Here is a 19,308-nt window from a genome sequence, read left to right as displayed (position 1 = left end):
GACGAAAATAAAATTTTATTATTTATTATTCTCATTTATATTATCTTTTAATCTTATTCAGAAGAGAATTTTGTTGGGCTTTAGAGAGAGAGAGAGAAAGAGAGAGAGAGAGAGAGAAAAAAAAAAGAGCCATTTTTTCTTCGCACTTTTATATTCTCTTCACAAACCAAAAATTGAAAAATGAGATATAAACCCTTTTTTTTTATTCATTTTTTTTTTAAAAAAAAAAAAAAAAAAAAAAAGGGATGAACAACGATGCAATTTACGGTGAATAGCACCCTAGGATTTACATACTTTTTGCTTTCTTCTTTTTCTTTTTTCTTTGAATTTCCTTTTATTTATACTAAGATAAAAGTGTGAGTACATACTATATTACTAGTTTAAACGCAGGATGGAGGAAACCAAACCACATTGACATCTTGGTGAGCCTAAACGCAAACAATGTAATGGCGATCAGATCGATTTAATCTGTGTTTGAATAGACTTCAAGTTTTAAATTACATTTATACAAGAATCCAAGTTTAGATCTGAATCTGCCGTTCAAACACAAACAATTTGAAGTCTAGATTCAATTTTCATTGGATATCTCTGTAATTGTACCCATAATTTCTTGTCCAAGAAGGTTAATTGGTTATTGATATGCTATTATACAATTAATATATTTGATTACATTTCGATTTTTACTTAAGAATCGATTTAAAGTTTGACCTTAATGAAAAGTTAAAAGTCAAATTGGATCTTGATTGATCCATTACAACAACAAACTTCCAACTTGGGAATAAACTAATTATACTTAAAAGGAAATTTCAGTTTCATTTTTGCTTGGGACCCAATGAGTACAATTATATTGAACACTATTCGTTTGGTAAAGTTTTGAGAAGTAAAGGGAAAGCTATGAAATGAATCGATGATATAGCAAAGGGAAAGGGCTGAAATTAACCAACAGCGGAAAAAGGAAAGGGAAAAGGGTGAAATTTTTACTGTCACGTCAATGAAGGAACATTTAGAAGTGAAGATAACATTTAGAAGTGAAGATTTTAAGAATATGCATAGTACACATCCTAACGAATGGAAGGTAAACCTTTTCTGCCATTAGATTCTTCCTGAGTTACAAGAAAGAAACTTTACCAGTCATGTTGTGGCTAATGTACCAAGGTTATCGGTGTACTCCCTTCCATATCTAATATTTTATTAAAAAAAAAGTGACTGCATGTCACTCCCAACGGAAGAGAGGGGTGGCCGAGTGACGACCTTAACTAGCCAGGTGTGACCGAGGGCTGGCAAAATGGGTATGCGGGTTGACCCGTTTACAACTCGCGACTCGTTTAAGGTAGACTCAAACACGACCCGTTTATGTTAACAGGTCAAAGCACCATACACGACACGACATGATAATTTTCACGGGTCACCCGATATGACCTGTGAAACCCGTTTAACTTAAAAGTGATTTTTTAAGCTAAACATAAAACCTTCCACAACCTTTCTCTCGTCAACTTCTTCTCAACCTCCCAAACCCCTCCTAAACCCACCCCCATTGACCAGTCCCCATCCTCCACTTCACCTCACCCTCCCAATCACAATCCCAATCTCAATCCTCCTTTTCCTCATATTTCTTTGACGTCAAAGCCAACCTCAAACATCAGCAACATCAAGGACAATGAAGACCCATGAACCCTTCAAACCCTTTAAACCCATCTCCCTCCGGGCCTTCCAAAGTCGCTTCCCTCGAAGAAATTCGCAAGAACCTCTTCGAGTTCCGCCTCCGATCCTCAGAGCCTCCCCCCACCGAACCCAACTCTTCGTCTTCAACCTCATCATCATCTCAGCACATCTCATTTCAAGAGCTTTACACACGGAATTTGACTGCGAAATCCGAGGAGAACGGCACCAATGCCGAATCAGGCCCCGGAAAAGTTGGCGGCAAGCTCTTGCTTGAAGCGATTCGCGAGAGTCTGCGGCAGATGCGGCCATCGTCCCAGCCCGGGGCGACGCAGAATGAGAGGAGTGCGGACCCGATGTCATTATCAGACTATAAGAACAGTTTGAAGTTGAAGTCGTCGACGGAGTCGGGTTCGGTGATCGGTGGGACCTGTATGCTGCCGGCATTTGTGTTTAGGAAGGAGAGGGAGAGGAAGGGAACGGAGGGGGAGACAAAGGCAATGAAGACGGAGTTTGTGAAGATGTATAACTATAACGAGTTGGAGAAAAAGCTGAGGGAGCTGAGGCCAGTGGGGAAGAAGGAAGATGAACGAGAGGCTGATAAAGTTGAGAGAGATGGAGGAGACCGAGACGAGGATCGGCGGGGTTTCATTTAAAGATTTGAGGGAGAGCTTGTTGAGGGACAACTTTTCCAAATTTTAACCTTGTCTGGTGAGTCACCCACGAATGACCCGTGACACGACCCGCCAGACGAGTCATAAATGCGTCGACCCGTTTATGACCCAAATCTGCTAATTCGTGTCGGGTTGTCGAATCGTGTCAAAATTGCCAACTCTAGTGACCATACGACAATCCTCTCTTGTTGAGGGAGGCTGCACTCTCTTTCGCTAAATGTAGTTGCACAACAACTCTTTTTTAAAAAAAATATATATATATATATATATATATATAAAAAAAAAAAAAAAAAAAAAAATTATTATTATTATAAGTAAAATGTTCCTGAATAAATAAAATGGTAAATGTATAATAAATCCCTAAGTCGATGCGCGTTTTGAAAATGGTCCATAACTTTTTAATTTTAAACATTTACTCCTTAACTTTTTCGCGTTTTTGAATTGTGTCCTTCCATCCATTTTCCATTCTATTTTGTTAACTCTGTTTGGCTGAGTCACTGTTTGGCCACATCAGCATTGACAACTAAGCCTAAAAGTGACACCGTTTCAATATTTACTTATTGTTTTAATCATTTTATTTAAAAAAAAAAAATGAAAAAAAGAAAGGGATGGCTCAGCAACCTCCTTGGCCGGTCTGGAGTGGCCGAACCACCCCATGGCAAAAAAAAAAAAATTGATGGGTTTTGGCGTGGCCCATGGGGGTGGTCGTACTGCCCTCATGGGCCACGAGGGTGCCTCGGCCACCCCCCCTTCTTTTTTTTTTTTTCCTTTTTTTCAATTTTTTTATTATTTTATTATTTTTAAATAAAATTATTAAAAAAAATGAGGAAATATTGAAACGGCGTCATTTTTAGACTTAGTTGTCGATGCTGACGTGGCCAAACAATGACTCAGCCAAACGGAATTAACAAAATTGAATGAAAAATTGACGGAATGACCCAATTCAAAAACATGAAAAAGTTGAGGAGTAAATGTTTAAAATTAAAAAGTGAGGGACAATTTTCAATCGCGCGTCGACTCAAAAATTTATATACATTTGCCCTAAATAAAATTACTATTTGTTTCTTTAAAAACACAAAATACTTATAAAAAAGTTACCAAACAATTTTCATTTAAGTGAGCTTTACATAAAACAATTTCACAAAATATAAACCCCATCAAATTACACTAAGAACAAAAGCAAGCACATCATATCCTCTAGCATATTATTGAATTTCCATCGTGTGGCCAATTTGACTCTGTTTAAACTAAAAAAAATTTACAGCAAATCTTCCCAAAGCACAAAAACTTTGTAATTTCATGTGGGGGCAATACGTTTCGAATCTAATGGGTACATATCATGTAGGATACGAGTGAATTACCAAATTAGTTCTATTTGTTAATGTGTTTTGAGAATATTTTTTGTTTTTTATTTGAAAAGTATTTTAATGTGATATAAAAGTAAAAACTAGTTTTTTTATTTTTTTTTTTTAGTGTTATGTCTTTGAGTTATGTTGAGAATAATCCTACTCCAGGTCAAATTGAGGTAGTAATCCTAATCCGGGGCCAATAAAACTCTTTGAAGAATCTGGTCAACAATTTAACTCCTAGTTGAATGGAGATAGAATTCCCAAAACAAATCAAACTCCAGACACTCCAAGTTTAAGTGGGAATAGTAAACCTAATTTCAGTTTGACTCCACATCTCATACCCAGGTATAAACAACAAACTTATAGGATTTAGAGGTATTTTGGTTATGCTGCCTACTTCAACCATAGGTCAGTAATTCTATTTATAACATAAAACAGTTATTCATTTAATAGGATTGTACAAGCCTTACGTTAACCACTAAAGAAGTCCTTTAGTAGAACTATAACAACATCATAGAAGTAAACCTACAACTATACAACTACTTAAAGCTATACAACTTGAACTAGTAGATAACAAGATAAACTAGCCGAGATAATAGGATAACACAAGATAAAGCAAATCTATTAAATCTAGACAGAATTATCTTTATCAGATGATAAAAATATATCTAGTCTAATAAAACTTATTATTTTATGCATTAAACATACTTTTCTCTCATAAGTTAATTTAAGCATCGAAGCAAGACCTTCGAAACGGGCAGTTCAATTGTTAACATTGTTTTGATTAGAGAAAATAATAAAAAAAAAAAAAATAACAAAACAAAACAAAAATAACAAAAATGTTAAACAGAAAAAACATGTTACAACACAGACAAGCAGAGGATCTAACAAAATCAAGGAAACAAGAAGCAGCTGCTAGCTAGGTTCCGGTAGAGCTGTCCAGAGGCTTGTCTACAACGCGGACAGGGATAACCGGAATGGAGTCCCACCATTCTTTCAGGCGTCTGTTCCCTTGATCGTTTCCGATGCGCTTCCCAAGCTTTGAGGTCATGAAGAAGCAGTACAACGTGATGAACATAATGATGAACTTCATTGGAACCACTGCTACTACGATTGCTATTCCCATCATCACCATCATCACCATATCTGCATGCTGCAACCAAGCAAAAACAAATCATATGGTTTGGATGCGTTAACGACATTATCACACAGAATATCTAAATCAATTGGACATTCTATCTAGTAAGAATATAACATATCAATCGTTATAATAACTTCTAATTGATATGTTGGTATGTTTGAAATACACAGTTGAACTAAACAACGTGATCAAGTTATTAAAAAAACTCACGATTGCTTGTGGCATTGACTACCAATCTTAAAAGAAATGTGAATTGTAGGTCACTTTGATACATTTAAGAGAGCGATCTTTCATGGTCAATATCTCAATATGTTGGGTGATCATAGAAACACTACTTCTTAAGATAGAATTCATAATCTCTTTGATTGGAATCAAAGAAATATAAAATATCTCCTTGAAATAGATCTAATGAGAATTAATTATTCTAAATCTTATACCGGAATATTTTAGTAAGAAGTTACTAAAATAAAATGTACTCAATGAAATACGATTTCAAGAGTATAAAAATAATCAAAAAAAAAATTAAATTAGACACTCAAAAGGTTAAAATTAATTTCACTACGGATATTCCATCCATGGTCCAAATGCAATTATAAGAAGTTAAGGAAACTCTTGATTAATCAAAATAAATACAAATGTGCACTAACACAAAAAAAATAAAAAATAAAAAATAAATACAGGAGGAGAATAATTTGTACCTTACGAGTCTTGGAGGCCAAAATAGACCATATTTTCAAAAGTGCTATGTTTGTTGTCTGCACCGCCAGATGAACAGTTTGCAATCCGTGCTGAGCAGAGACTATGCTCTCCATTGTACTCAGCTCGGACGCTGTGCTGACTACAATCTCATTCAACCTCTCATTTATCCTTTTCCTTCTTGCCTCAACCATCTTTGCTACAACCCATAAACACAAACATGCTATTGCCTTTCCAATCCACTCCCTAAAACACCCAGAAACTGTTAACCATCTTCCTTCTTAGCTAAACACATTTGCGATTTCAAAACTTACGACTTATAAATAACTATTTGAAAACGTATCAATCCCCCCACCATTTGGATTTGAGACTGGGTTGTATTGAAATGGGTAAGATATGGTTAGGGGATGCATGTCTAACATGTCCCTTTTTAAAAACGCACCATGTTGCCTTCGATTTGAAAACACATATTTTTCTACGTTTTCAAATCATAATTTTTTAAACACAATTTTATAAAAACAATAAGATTCATTTGGGTTTGCGATTTCAAAAAGTACAATTTAAAAATAGAGATTCTAAAATGTTTGATTTGAAAACGTAATTTTTAAAAACCCAGTTAAATGTTTGACAAATCACAGTTTGGCCTTTAAAATTTGGTGTTTTAAAAAAACATCTCTTTTTCTGCGATTTGAAAATAAAAATCGCAATTTTTTTAAAAACGCAATAATAAACTATTCATGTTTTACAATTTAGTTTAAAATTACAAAATGTAAACGCACCCTAAAGCACCTCCAATATTCACCACACATAAGCAAACTAGAAATAAGGTGAGAGAAAACTTACTTGTAGGTGATTATAAGAGTCGCAGCAATAAAGAAGATTGTAGCTGCTGGTCTTTCCCATGTGAGAATTTCTTGAAACAAAAGCAAAGCACTTTGAAGTGGCTTTAGTAGCTCCTACGTAGCAGAATTAGGAGACAATTCTTGAGGTCATCTTCAGAGCATATTTAATAATATCTTTGATTGATTAAAAGAAAAGTATGTCTCAAAAATAGGATTAAGTATATATATTATATTAAATAACGTTGAGCAAGCTAAATTTTATTCTCTGCCGACATGGACAAACCATGACATGCTGGATAATATGATAAGACATCCACAATCATTACAGGCTCGTTTGACGATGTATAGCTTTTTGCTTCCTATTAAAAGAAATAAAAATATTAACAAGCAACACAATTCAAGTTATAAATCAATTTGTAAAAAAATTTTGTGAAGCCTCATTTATAACAAAAAAAAGTTAGTTAATGGTCTTTAATTACGACCCAGTTATGGATTATATATATATATATATATATATATATATATATATATATATATATATATATATATATATATATATATATATAGACAAAAATAAAAATAAAAAAAGTTGTTCAGTGCCTTTTAATTAAGGCCTCAATTACTGTATAAAAATAAATACAGAAAATTGAATTTCAAGATACTAAGAAAGAAAAGAAAGAAAAATGAAAAGTTACATTAATTGCACTCTTAAAACAATTATTAACTCATAATTTGACATAAACTTAAAAACAACATATTGACTAAGTTTGTTCATTAAAATAATTTTTAGAATAAAGTAAATTTCGTTTTGTGCAAAGTAAATTCTACGTAAAAAGAATTACATATAGCCCAACACAAAATATGATATCTATTGAAATTAAATGTCTCCTAACAAATAGGAGTTTTGCAAGTCATTTGGAAAAAAACAAAAATAAATAAATAAATAAAGGCAAAAGGCAAGAAGAATGATTTAGAATTAAAATTATTTAATAAAATATATAAATATGAAAAATGCCCCACCTAAATTTATCATCTCAAAATCTATTAAGCCAGCTTGAAGGCAACATATAAAACTCTCAAAATTATTTTTACCTTTACGTCACATCACAACTAAGTAAAAAAAAAAAAAAAAAAAAAGTATTCTAAAGGAGGGATGTGATAAAAATTCTCCATGGTTGAAATTGGAGTTAATTAACCCTCATATATAGTTTGATGTAATGTGTTTACCTTAAGAACAAGGGCACTTTCAGCAACTCCTTCCTCTTTTAACCCCTCAGTGGTAGCTTTGGCAATAGCAACATCCTTTTCTTCCTCTCTAGCCTGATTAATAGCAGTCTCTAATGAGGACTGGTTGCTGTCAGGAAGACCACTTGTGTACACATTTTCCTCGCCAACTTCTTTCAATTCTACACTACTAGAGATGATCGACTGTGACATGTTCAAATCCTTGATCAGGATTGAACTTGCACTGCATGGGTGCCCGCTGTTGATCTTCCTCAGACTCTCTGCAAGTTCTTCCAGTATATAGTCTCCTTTCGGTAACTCATCAAACAAAGCAAAAATTAAGAATTTTGTTGGAGCAGGAGGCGATATTCTTAGCAGCTCTCTTGCTGCATGCAGCCTTATGATTCCCAATATTGTTCTTGCATGCATTTCCCATGCTTGGTTTGGACAGTCCACCTTGAATTTTGATAAGAAGTTGTGCATGAACATAATCTCCTTTATGAGCGCAAGCCAATGGTCCCGTCTTGTGGAGCTTGTCACCTCAGGAAACTCCAGCACAAGTCCCTCTGATCTATATAGAAAATTGGCAGGCATCACTCACAAATCACATAACAAAATTTAAGACTTTTACGTTTGGCGAATCAAAAAATGCAATTTTAAACTAAATCGTAGAAAATATATCGTTTGGGAACACGTTTTTAAAAAAATACAATTTAAAAACGTTAAAAACAAATAATAATAAAAAAATTGCATTTTTATATTGCAAACAAAGAGGGTGTATGTATTTTTTAAAACTACGATTTTACTAAAATGCTTAACTGAATTTTTAAAAATCATATTTTCAAATCGTACATTTCAAACTAGAACAAATGCAATCTCTAAAGCATCAAAATATACATATATATATATATATATAATATGAAAGAGAGAACGGAATCATAACGAGAGAATAAAAGCAAGATAAGGCATTTAAGATATTAATTGTATTGAAGTATATTAAATTATATTATAATAAATGGTATTTATAGAGGGATTATGAGTGGTGAATAAAAAACTCTAGAATAAATAAGGACGGAAATAAAACTATAAGAAAATTAATTAAATAAATCATAATATTGAAAATATTATAACACTTACAATTCAGGGGACTCATATACTATGGCCTTGTCAAAAAGTGGAGCACCCCATGGACCCGTGGAAGCTGGTCTCACACTATGTTCCCCGTTCTTTGGAAGGTCTATTTTAATGGCATCTTCATATGTTATAACTCCAGAAGCCTCAAAGTAGAGAGCATAATTGGTTAGTGTAAGCCTACCTGGACAGGCAGCAACCTTCATAGTAAGTTCAAGGAATAATCAAGGCTTTGGTGTCACTGAATTATGGTATGTTTAGCATTGGGATTTCGTAAATAAAAATTACGATTTTAAACCAAATTATAAAATATGAATCGTTTGAGATTGCATTTTAAAAAAAATTGCGATTTTAAAACGATCGAGTAAAATTTGAGTTTTCAAATTACACACTAATGTTTTTTTTAAAAAAAAAAAAAAACGCACAATTTTAAAGGCTAAACTGTGATTTTAAATGTCAAACTGTAATTTTGTCAAAAATTTAACTGCGTTTTTAAAAATCACGTTTTCAAATCACACTTTTTGATATCGCAAATTAAAACGGATACTCGATCACTTACATAATTCTCCAATTATAGCAATCAATGACAGGAAATTATATAAGACAAACCAGGCCAACTTGTTGCTCCAATGTGGCGCACCACTCTCTGGGAGCTTGCAGTTCCTTCCACATGCAATATATATTCATCATCAGCCAGCTCCACACCCTTTGGTGTCGCTTGCTTTTGCAAATGTTTTATGCATCTATAAATTAAAACCCAAAAATCCACAACAAAAGCAAAGTGAGCTGGAATTGCTATTTCAAATAGTTTCTTATACCAATCTTGAATGCATTATTTGCTTTTTTCTAATGCGATTTTTTTTTTTTTATTTAACTTTTTTTAAAAATTATGGATACCAAGAGATAAGTAGACATTATATTTGAAATAATGTTTAGATGATAGTTGTTTTTGAAAAAAAATAGAGAAGAAAAGAGAAGAGTTGAGTTGGAAAGGGTTCCAAACATCGATCCCATCGATTTTTGGTTTTTAAAAAACCATCTCTTAACTATGAGTCTATTTGAAATTGTGTTAAGAAACTTAAAAAGTGATTTTAGTACATAAAAAATCGTTCCAAACAAAAATAAAAATCTGATAAAAAACTTAGAAAGCTTTTTTTTTTTTTTCTTTAAAAAAAATTTAAAAAAAAAAATAAATAAATAATAATAATAATTCATTTTTTAAGAGAAGCTTGAAATTAGGTTTTTTCTAAAAAGCTCTTTCTATAAAGAAAAGCCTATTTTCCAACACAATCTCAACCAATCTTAATGTTTTAAGTTAAGAAATGAAAATATTTCTTTTGCAGCTTAAATAGCTTAAGAGAAAATGTTCTTAATTTCTTTTGCAGCATAAAAACCATTTTCTATGCATAGTATTTATTTTCCACAGGAAATCCTCATTTTCAACCAACCAAGTTTACCCCTTAAAAGTGTACGTACGTTATATGGAATTTAGCCAACTATATAATATAATATATTGGCGCATGGACGTCATTTGATCAAGTAGAGGAAAAAAGTTTGTATGAAGTTAAATTACTTGTCAATTTCTTTCAGAAATTTGTTGTACGCAGGAAAATGCAGCCGGTTCCACGTCGGTGCTGTTAGGGTTTCAAAGCTAAATCTTGCATTAACAGGATCTGCAACTACTGGAACTAGTGATGCCATCCACGCAAATGCATCTTCTCCAACGTTTAGCTCATTATCAACCTACAAACCCAGTGCAGAAAATGTTGAGTTTTTAAAAAATTATAATTTAAAAAATAAATAAATAAAAACACTTATATTTTGAAATTACAGAATGTTTTAATATCGCAAATCAAATTAACCATAACAATGAGAAAAACTTTATATATGGCTAGCTGGCTTACAAGGAGTGGCATGATATCTGAATAGAAAAGTGGAATATCATCTTGTTCTTCTTGAGTCACTTTTACGGTTGGCTTTCTCTCTTGTTTCTCCTTCGCCACACACTCCTGCAAGAATTGCAACCCCCTTATAGATGAACAACACAACTAATTAAATACAAAATAAAGAATAAGATAGGAAATAACAATATGTAAATATTGAACCCAATATTTGTAAAGGCATAATTCATATATAAATGATACTTGTATTTACTCACGATCACTATCCTTTATATTGCAAAGAATTTTAACGTTATTCAAAGTAGTGAACGTAAGCGTTCATACTGAACGAACCACCCATAACTTTTCGTCTCTCTTTTGTTTTAGGCTATTATTCTCAATTTTTTTTATATATATTCTGCACAAACTTCAACGGTACTGATGAATGATGATTTGATGAATAGAGAGATCGAGTTGACGATGGACGCACCATAGAAGGCTCATCGTCAGAATAGCTTGGCTTCTCCCAAGCAAGCATCATGTCGAAGGTGAAGCGGGTAAACGATCCGTCGGTGATCTTCTCTTGTATGTTTTGGCAAATGACAGTGAGAGCCTTTGCACTGCAAAATTCCACAAATTTCCTAGAATAACCTTTCCCGCTTGCTTCGGGTGGAACTTTCTTCCACTCTGCTTCAAACTCTTCCACCAATTTACCCACATAAGTGTCCAGTTTCCTGCCACAATTAATTAATTAATTAATTGTTGTTAAGGAAAAAAATTAACAAAAGAGAGCAAGAAAGATCATGGAGAGATCACTAGCGCGCGCGCGCTCACAGTGCACATTTCTGAACGACTTCGTTGGCAACGGTGGAAAGGTGCTTCAAGTTCGCCATCATCATCATCAATATCCATCTCTGAAGCGTAGAGGGAGCTCCGATCCGTTTAGTAGGGAGAAAGTAGAAAGGCTCACACGCGTTCTCTAAATGGACTGCCACGTCGGGATCGCCATGCAACACCTGGTGCATGCCCCTGATTCCCAGTGTTGCTCAGTAGTCACTAGTCAGTATACGTGTCTATTGGGCCTTGGCCCATCGACCACCCCAGGCCTTGCCCAATAGCGAACCACCTTTTGTCCTTCGTGCATGTTTAAGTAAAATTAAAGTAAATAAGTCTTAAACGTAATTTCATATTAAGCCATATGATATAAGAGTATACAAAAATTACTAGAACATAACCTAAAATAGACATGTGACACATCGTCCACGCATAAACAAATTGAAAAATAAGAAGAAAAAGTTATGATTTGGAACAAAAAGGGACTCTCACATGTTGGCTAAGCTTCCTTTCTCTTGTTATTAAATTATAAAAAATAAAAATAAAAAAAAAAAATATGGATGATAATTTGAAAGTTTTAAAAACAAGGAAGACAACTTCAACAAATTGAAGACTAAAAAGAGTTCGTCTATCTTTGAGACTTGGGTCAAACCTGTTGTAACACTCTAATCCCATATTGGAAATAGATAAATAGCTCACATAGAGTGAATGGTTTATAAGAGATAATCATGAGTGCTAAGTCTCACATTGCCTAGTTACTAGGTGAAGCTGCGCTTTATAAGAGATTCTAGAAAAGCTCTAAATTGATTAGTTCTTTTAGGGTGATAGCACAGGTAAAAGCACTAGCCACATCCGTGCTATCATTCCAAAAGGACTAGTCAATTTAGAGTTTTCCTATAATCATTTATAAAGCCTAGTTTCACCTACTAACTAGGTAATATGGGACTTAGCACTCATGACTATTTCTTATAAACCACTCACTTTATGTGAGCTATTTATCTCTTCTCAATATGAGATCGAAGTGTTACACCTGCATCCACCCAAGTCCCACATTGCATAATATGATTATTCATATTATGCAATGTAAATGAGAGTGACACTTTATGTATTCTAGAAAAAGATTTTGATGTTAAACAATGGTATGTATATTAGTCAGGACTTGGATTTATTTCACATTCTTTAATGAAATGGTTGGAAAGACATGTTCATAACCTAATCGATCTTGTTCACTTCAATTTGGACATTGATGTCATGATTATCTTTGTTTAACCATCTGAATTAAGGATGGCATTTTCGAACCAATTCAACCATCATATCTTTTTACAGATAAAATCAAACACAGACGATCTGAGATGAAAACATAAAAACATCCTTCTGTTAATTTCATACAAAGTAGGAAATGAGAAAATAAAGGGGCTTGGTAGTTGGGAAGCATTAGTGAAATGTCATTTCCAACGGCAATATCAATTCATGTTTAGGAATAATTTTATTTCCTATTTGTTAATCCTTCGAAATATTTGTTTCAGACCTTCATGAATTCACAATCATCATGTCCTATTGAAGGAGATCTCATTTATTTCATGTAAGTGTTAAGTTTTTAAGCATTACCTGCAAAATTGATCTTCTATTGTTTCATTGCCTAACGTAATCTTACATGTTCCGGGTGATATTATTGTTGGAATATGTGGAACGATATTCTCTTATGATGTGTCATTCTTGTTGTCATATTTGCTAATGTAACATGGTGATGGGAATTTTAAAATGTGTAGTACATTTTTATTGGTCTGATGTAAATTTGCAAGGGTATATTTATTGTCATGTTGGGCTACTGAAAATAATATTGTGCTTCTTTTTTATTTACCTAAATATCTTATTGATTACGAGAAAAAGAAATGTTGGGTGCTAAGATTGTTGGGTATGATGATGATGACGATGAAGAGAAAGACATGGATGATTAGTTATGCTGCTTACATGCTTTGAAGTTTTCAGTAGGGAAGATGAACTTAGGAATGGGAAGGCCTAATGTTGTCAAGATCTCCAAAACCCTCAAAGGGTTTGGATGGTTGCACCATCTTATCGGGCATGGTAAGAAAGACGAAATGCTCTAACTAAATATTTTGCAAGCTATTGCACTAAATTTTTTATGATTAATGGTTCTATGCCTTATGAGAGATCATTTATGATAATAAAAATTGTTGCGCAAATTAACATGTTTGAATTTATACACGTACAGAGAGATGAATGCATAATGCAGCTGTGTTTTTTGGCAGGCTAATGTACTCGAATTTTGTGGTTGCATTGAATGCTTGGTAAACGACCTTAAAGTTTCTTTCTTTCACAATAAAATTTTGGAATGGAATGAAATAAAAACGATAAGTAATTATTCTCAAACACTCCCAAGTGCATCTAATAGCCATTGCACATTGCTTCTGCTTATTTCTTGGCCTGTTGCCGAATGATTTTGTTGGAGAAAACGCACACATGTGACTATATGCATTATTATACTATCTAAAATAGCACACAATAGCAAACATAACAAGGCCAACTATTTTTCCTTCAATTTTGTTCACATTCCATGCTAAACTATCTCACAATGACTAATTATGAACTTAAAACCAAGCCTAAAGATAAATATTACAATGAGCCTTTTAATACATTCAATAATTTTAGATAATCACATCCTATACAAAAAAGCTTCAAAGCAGAAAATTCTACTACATGACAAAATGCAACCCCAACAACACTTGTAGTGCCTATCCAATAACCAACATTAAAACATAAATATTTCACTATATCTTGGTAACATACAATAATGCTATAAACAAAATTAAAGAACCCAATGCAAAGGCTAAAGCAATTTGATATTGTTTCTCCATTGATCTATACTTTTCTTTTTCAACCGCCAACTATATTCGACATTGAGCAACTTCCATTCTCATTTTTCCTTGCACTTGCTAATCTTTTTTTTCACTGTTTCGCTTTTCGTAACTACAACCTGTAGCTTTTTTATCATCTTGTAGGCACATGTATTTCTCCTTTAACCGCTTCAAAACTCTTTCACCATGCTACATGTTGGAGGATCATTAATCCAATCAAAATATTTACATGCCCGATCATGCTACAAATATAAACAAAATTAGTAAACTTCTTTGATGAACAAAGGCTCAATTTTATATTCGAAATCAAGGGGTACTTACCTTATAATTTGTGCAATCATAAAACATTTTACCAAAGTTGTCTTTGGTGAATGAACATCTAATCACATATAGAATTTCACAAAAGCACAATGGAGCTCCGTCACTGGCAGCACTTTCTCCAGAGTATGTGTTGTAGGATGGATCACTCATCTTCATCTACTAGCAAATTTGAAGTCTAGATCTATAGAGGAACCTAAGGAAAAAAAAAAAGAAAAGAAAAAACCTTGAGAGAGAGAGAGAGAGAGAGAGAGAGAGAGAGAGAGTGAATGACAATGGGTCTATGTTAGCGCTCCTGGTTGGCGATGGGTGGTGATCGGTAGTGCTCGTGGGAGGCAGTGCGGTCAGTGGGAGAGGGGAACGATGGAGATGGGGGGTGAGGTTTGGGGGATTTTGAAATTTGGGGGAATGAATTTTCTGAAATGTGGGGAAAGGGAAGACATTCATGCGTTTTTTTTTATAAAAAAAAAAAAAAAAAAAAAAAAAAAAAAAAAAGCTGCTACGTGGGACTTGGGTGGACACACGTTTGACTCAAGTCTCATGGATAGACGAACTCAAAAAAAAAGTTATAAAGTATGAATTTAGAAAGAAAGAAAGAAAAGTTATAGAAGTATGATTCATGGCTTTACTTCCCTCGTGAAGGGTGAAGACCAAAGAACCAATGAGTTAACTTGCCTCGTTAAATGTGAAGACCAAAGAGTACTCTAGTCAATTCAACACTTGCTAAGTACACGATTTGATGGAGATCAAGGCACCGCTTCAAAGGATCTCGTTCAAGTACCAATTGGGCCGGTTATGAGAGCACGAGCAAAGAAGTTCAATGATGTACTCAACAGACTCATCCAAGAGTTATGGGCTCAAGCAAATTCGTGGAGGCCCATTGAGCATGACCCACGTGGGCAACAAAGAATCGTCACCTTGATTCAAGTTCTAGAAGGATTCGGTCAAGGTTAAGAATTGGCAAGAAATATTTTGGGTCTATTCTAGAAGGATCGGATTGCATGGCTATTCTAGGCGCCACTTTCTTTCATTTTATGTTGTCTTTTGTTTCCTTCTATATGACTCTAGGCGTCCAGCTCTTCTTTCCTATTCCAGCTCTTTTTTTTTAGGCAAGTAGGGATTTATTTTAGCTTTGATTAAGAGGGTGGGCGTCCAGCCTTTATTGCCTTATATGCCTTGTGTGTTTTAGGAAGGTAAGGATTTCTTTCCTTACCCATTTTCGGCTTTAATTAGGTTTTCTATGTTAGGGTTTTTTTTTTTCCCTCTTGTAATGTTCAGCCCTTTAAATAGGTGCATAAGCAATGAAAAACGCAGACATTGATTATTCATAAAACTTGTGAGGTTTATTCTCTTTGGTTCTTTGAAGAACTACGCGAACTTATCGGGATTTCCCGTGGCGTTCATCTTGACTTATCAAACGGAGTTTCCACCACCGTTTGTGGCATCTTCTTTATACCGAGGTTCTTGTTTGTCATAAACAACGGGTCGAGGTCTTCCATTCGAATCTGTCCATAGAACGATCTTGGGTTCCCTTTCGTTGTTGGGTCTCGTTATTCTTGACGGGGTTCACATCACGATTATTAAATCGTGAGTTTGCTTCTTCTTTTTTTCAAGAAAAGAATGGTATGCTCAAAGTAAGTTGTCGGGGCCCTAGTATATAAAGTCATGTTTTTACAAAGACTATAAAAGTTTTGGGGTTTGCCAAGGATCCCCTCACCTCACCACGTATATTTACCCATATATATGCTTATCATGTACTTTTTTAATAGCATTAATAATAATAATAAAATGTTTCTTTCATGCTCAAGAAACACATTACATTTTTAGAGACGAAATTTAATGAATTTTAGTTTGTAAAAAATTTATATTCACGAAATGGATAGTATTTATTTCATTGTCAATATTTAAAGTTTGTGCATTTAATGGTGTGCATGATTCCATATTATTTAAATTTTTTAAAGGACGTACCAACATTAACTTCATATACACATTAAATGCACCAGCCAGGCCTAGGTTCCACTTTTTGGGTATCGATCTTTGGACCACCCTTTAATGAAGACTTTCACTAGTCTGTTTAGTCTCTCTTGCCCACCCCATCAAAGGCCTTCCTTTATTTTATTTTTGTTGGTTTTTAGTTGTTTTTTTAGTTTTTAAAGTTTTTTAAAATATGATTTTAAGATTTTTATTTTTTAAAAAAAATTGTATGAAGGGTATTTTTGTCATGACGGACATTGACATATTTTGGTAGTTTTGAGGAGACATTGACTCAATCAATATATATATATATATATATATATTTATTATTATTTTTTTTTACATTGACAATGAAATAATAGTTTAAGAGGGGTATGTATACTTGTAATTTTTTATTTATTTATTTATATAGGTGCAGACCCTCCACACAAAAAATTCATATTCTTTCCCTTCTTCTATTGCTATTCCAACCGTCCCCAACATTATAGCTCGCGCTCCATTATCCCAAATTATGTCTCTCTCGACCTCGTCTTCTAGAGAGAACTCATCAATCCAAAGACCAGGAGACATTAGGACTGTGCAAAAAAAATCGCCTATTGCCTGCCGGTTGAATATCGGCCAATACTGCCTAACCGGTAGCTGGTAGGGGGTACGCTTGTTCAATTTCCGACAAATTTGGTTTGGTGGGCAAAATAATTTTTAAAAGTCGGTATTTCGACTTTTTCTGACACCGACCAGATATTGCCGTAAATGAAAACGACGTTGTTTCTATTTGCCACAACGACGCCATTTTTGGATGAATATTTATTAGTAATGTATAATGTTATAAAATACAATTACTTTGATGTGCTTGTTGCCTTGCTTAATGAAACTAAGGTTGATTGTATTTATAGTAAAGATTATAACAGATTTACAAAACAGAGTTGCACATGAACTATGCAACTTATCTTTGATAACTATGTATTTGAATATACCATATCTAAACTGATGGTGATATGTAAGAGCATTCAATATCAGTTAGGAGTCTATCTAGTGTTGTTATTTGAATTCAAATTTTGCGGATGAGAGTTATCCTTTTGGTGCGAGCATGGAAGACCAGATTTGAGGACAAGTAGGTGGCACCAATGCTATCACACCGTAGCATAAGAGGCACAGGAACTGGGATGCCTAGTTCAGTTAGTAAGGATTGTAACCATGAGAGCTCAGTAACTGTGTTTGCCAAAGCTTTATACTCAGCCTCTATGCTAGATCGTGCAATAGTAGCTTGTTTCTTGCTACTCCAAGAAATGAGATTTTTGCCTAAGAAGACACAATATCCTCCGATAAAGCGACGATCATCCTTAGAACCAGCCCAATCCGCATCAGAGAATGCTTGTAGTGAAGTGGAAGGAGATTGCTGAATGTGTAGCCCAAAATTAGTTGTTTGTTTAAGGTATCGCAAAAGACACTTGGCAACTTGCCAGTGTGGTAACAGGGGTTTTCGCATAAATTGAGAGAGACGATTGACAGTGAAGGCAATGTCTAGTCTTATAATTTGGAGATATTGGAAAGCCCCAATTGTACTTCGATAAAGAGTAGGATCATCAAAAACCTCACCATCAATGACTGATAAGTGAATAGAGGTTGCCATGGGAGTGCTGACTGGCTTGGCATCAGTTATTTTGGTACGTTGGAGAATGTCAAGAATGTATCGTCTTTGAGATAAAGTGATTCCATCTGACTGCTTGGAAACTTTAATACCTAATAAAAAAATTAAATTACCGAGGTGCTTGACTGCAAATTCGAATTCCATCTGGTTGAGTAATTCATTAATTACTTCTGGCTTAGAACTTCTGATGATGATATCATCCACATATATTAGGATATATGTGATGAAGTTGGCAGATTTGTATACAAATAAAGAGGAATCGAATTGAGAAGCCTTGAAACCAAATTCTATCAATTCGGAGCTCAATCTAGAGAACTATGCACGCGGGGCTTGTTTCAAGCCATAGAAAGCCTTTTGTAGGCGACATACGTGGTTGGGAAATTGGGGATGATTGAATCTTGGGGGTTGGGACATATAGACTTTATGGGCCCCATGGTAAACTGGATCTTAAAGATCCATTGCAAGTTTCAGATGGGGCCAATCACAAGGTCAAAAGCGAAGAAGATCAAGGAAGCAATGCAAGGATTGATGCAATCCACTTGGGCCGAGTTTGCAAATTTATTGAGCAAGACTCTAACATTCAAAATGGGCTTCAAAGAAGAAAAACCAACTTTAATCAATGTGATACAAGCGACAGATGGGGGTGCCATAGCCTAGTGCTTTAGTGCAAACTCTTTATTTTACTAAGTATAGGCGTGTGGGCTTATTTTTATGTTTCTATGATTATAGGCTTTTGGGCCTATTTATTTCATTAAGTGGATTTCTTTTATTAGTTATAGAAGTGTAGTTTATGATGTTTTGGGCTTGAAGATGTTCAGCCCATGCCTTTTAATTGATGTAGGCCTTAGTAGGTTTAGGATTTCAGGAGAGGTTTTAAAAAGACTTGTATCCGCATTTGCTAGACAGGTTGAATTTGAATGAAATTTTTTTCTTCATAGAAAACTTTTCAGTTTTCTCTACTTGTTCTTGATTGAACTAAGAACTTATCAAAGGCAAACCCTTTGTGGCGTTCTACCCAAGTCCAGGTTCTTGAAACGAGAATTCAACGGGTCTAGACCTTTT

At 34.3% G+C, this 19,308-nt stretch overlaps 2 protein-coding genes across 2 annotated transcripts; one reads left to right on the top strand and one right to left on the bottom strand.

Annotated features, from left to right (window-relative positions):
• Positions 1-1,667: 1,667 nt before the first annotated feature.
• Positions 1,668-2,315, top strand: LOC133873295 (uncharacterized). The gene has a single exon (XM_062311015.1). It carries the CDS (start codon positions 1,668-1,670, stop codon positions 2,313-2,315), a length of 648 nt encoding a protein of 215 aa, XP_062166999.1.
• Positions 2,316-4,601: 2,286 nt separating this feature from the next.
• LOC133873293 (uncharacterized) lies at positions 4,602-11,621 on the bottom strand. The gene is made up of 10 exons (XM_062311014.1): positions 11,431-11,621; positions 11,087-11,330; positions 10,621-10,725; positions 10,290-10,459; positions 9,326-9,459; positions 8,723-8,900; positions 7,589-8,156; positions 6,363-6,475; positions 5,522-5,765; positions 4,602-4,835 (listed from the first exon to the last, which is right to left on the bottom strand). Exons 1-10 carry the CDS (start codon positions 11,619-11,621, stop codon positions 4,602-4,604), a joined length of 2,181 nt encoding a protein of 726 aa, XP_062166998.1.
• Positions 11,622-19,308: the final 7,687 nt, after the last annotated feature.

This window comes from Alnus glutinosa, chromosome 7 (genome assembly GCF_958979055.1).
Source record: "Alnus glutinosa chromosome 7, dhAlnGlut1.1, whole genome shotgun sequence".
Taxonomy (NCBI): Eukaryota; Viridiplantae; Streptophyta; class Magnoliopsida; order Fagales; family Betulaceae; genus Alnus; species Alnus glutinosa.
This window is presented reverse-complemented; position numbering and strand designations above follow the sequence as displayed.

Excerpts from the sequence above, each read along its gene's own strand:
- LOC133873295 (XM_062311015.1), top strand. The coding sequence starts at position 1,668 with ATGAACCCTTCAAACCCTTTAAACCCATCTCCCTCCGGGCCTTCCAAA.
- LOC133873293 (XM_062311014.1), bottom strand. The coding sequence starts at position 11,621 with ATGCACCAGGTGTTGCATGGCGATCCCGACGTGGCAGTCCATTTAGAG. Across the intron at positions 8,157-8,722 it reads GTATATGAGTCCCCTGAATT|ATCAGAGGGACTTGTGCTGG; the intron begins GTAAGTGTTATA and ends TTTTCTATATAG. Across the intron at positions 4,836-5,521 it reads TGGCCTCCAAGACTCGTAAG|CATGCAGATATGGTGATGAT; the intron begins GTACAAATTATT and ends GCTTGGTTGCAG.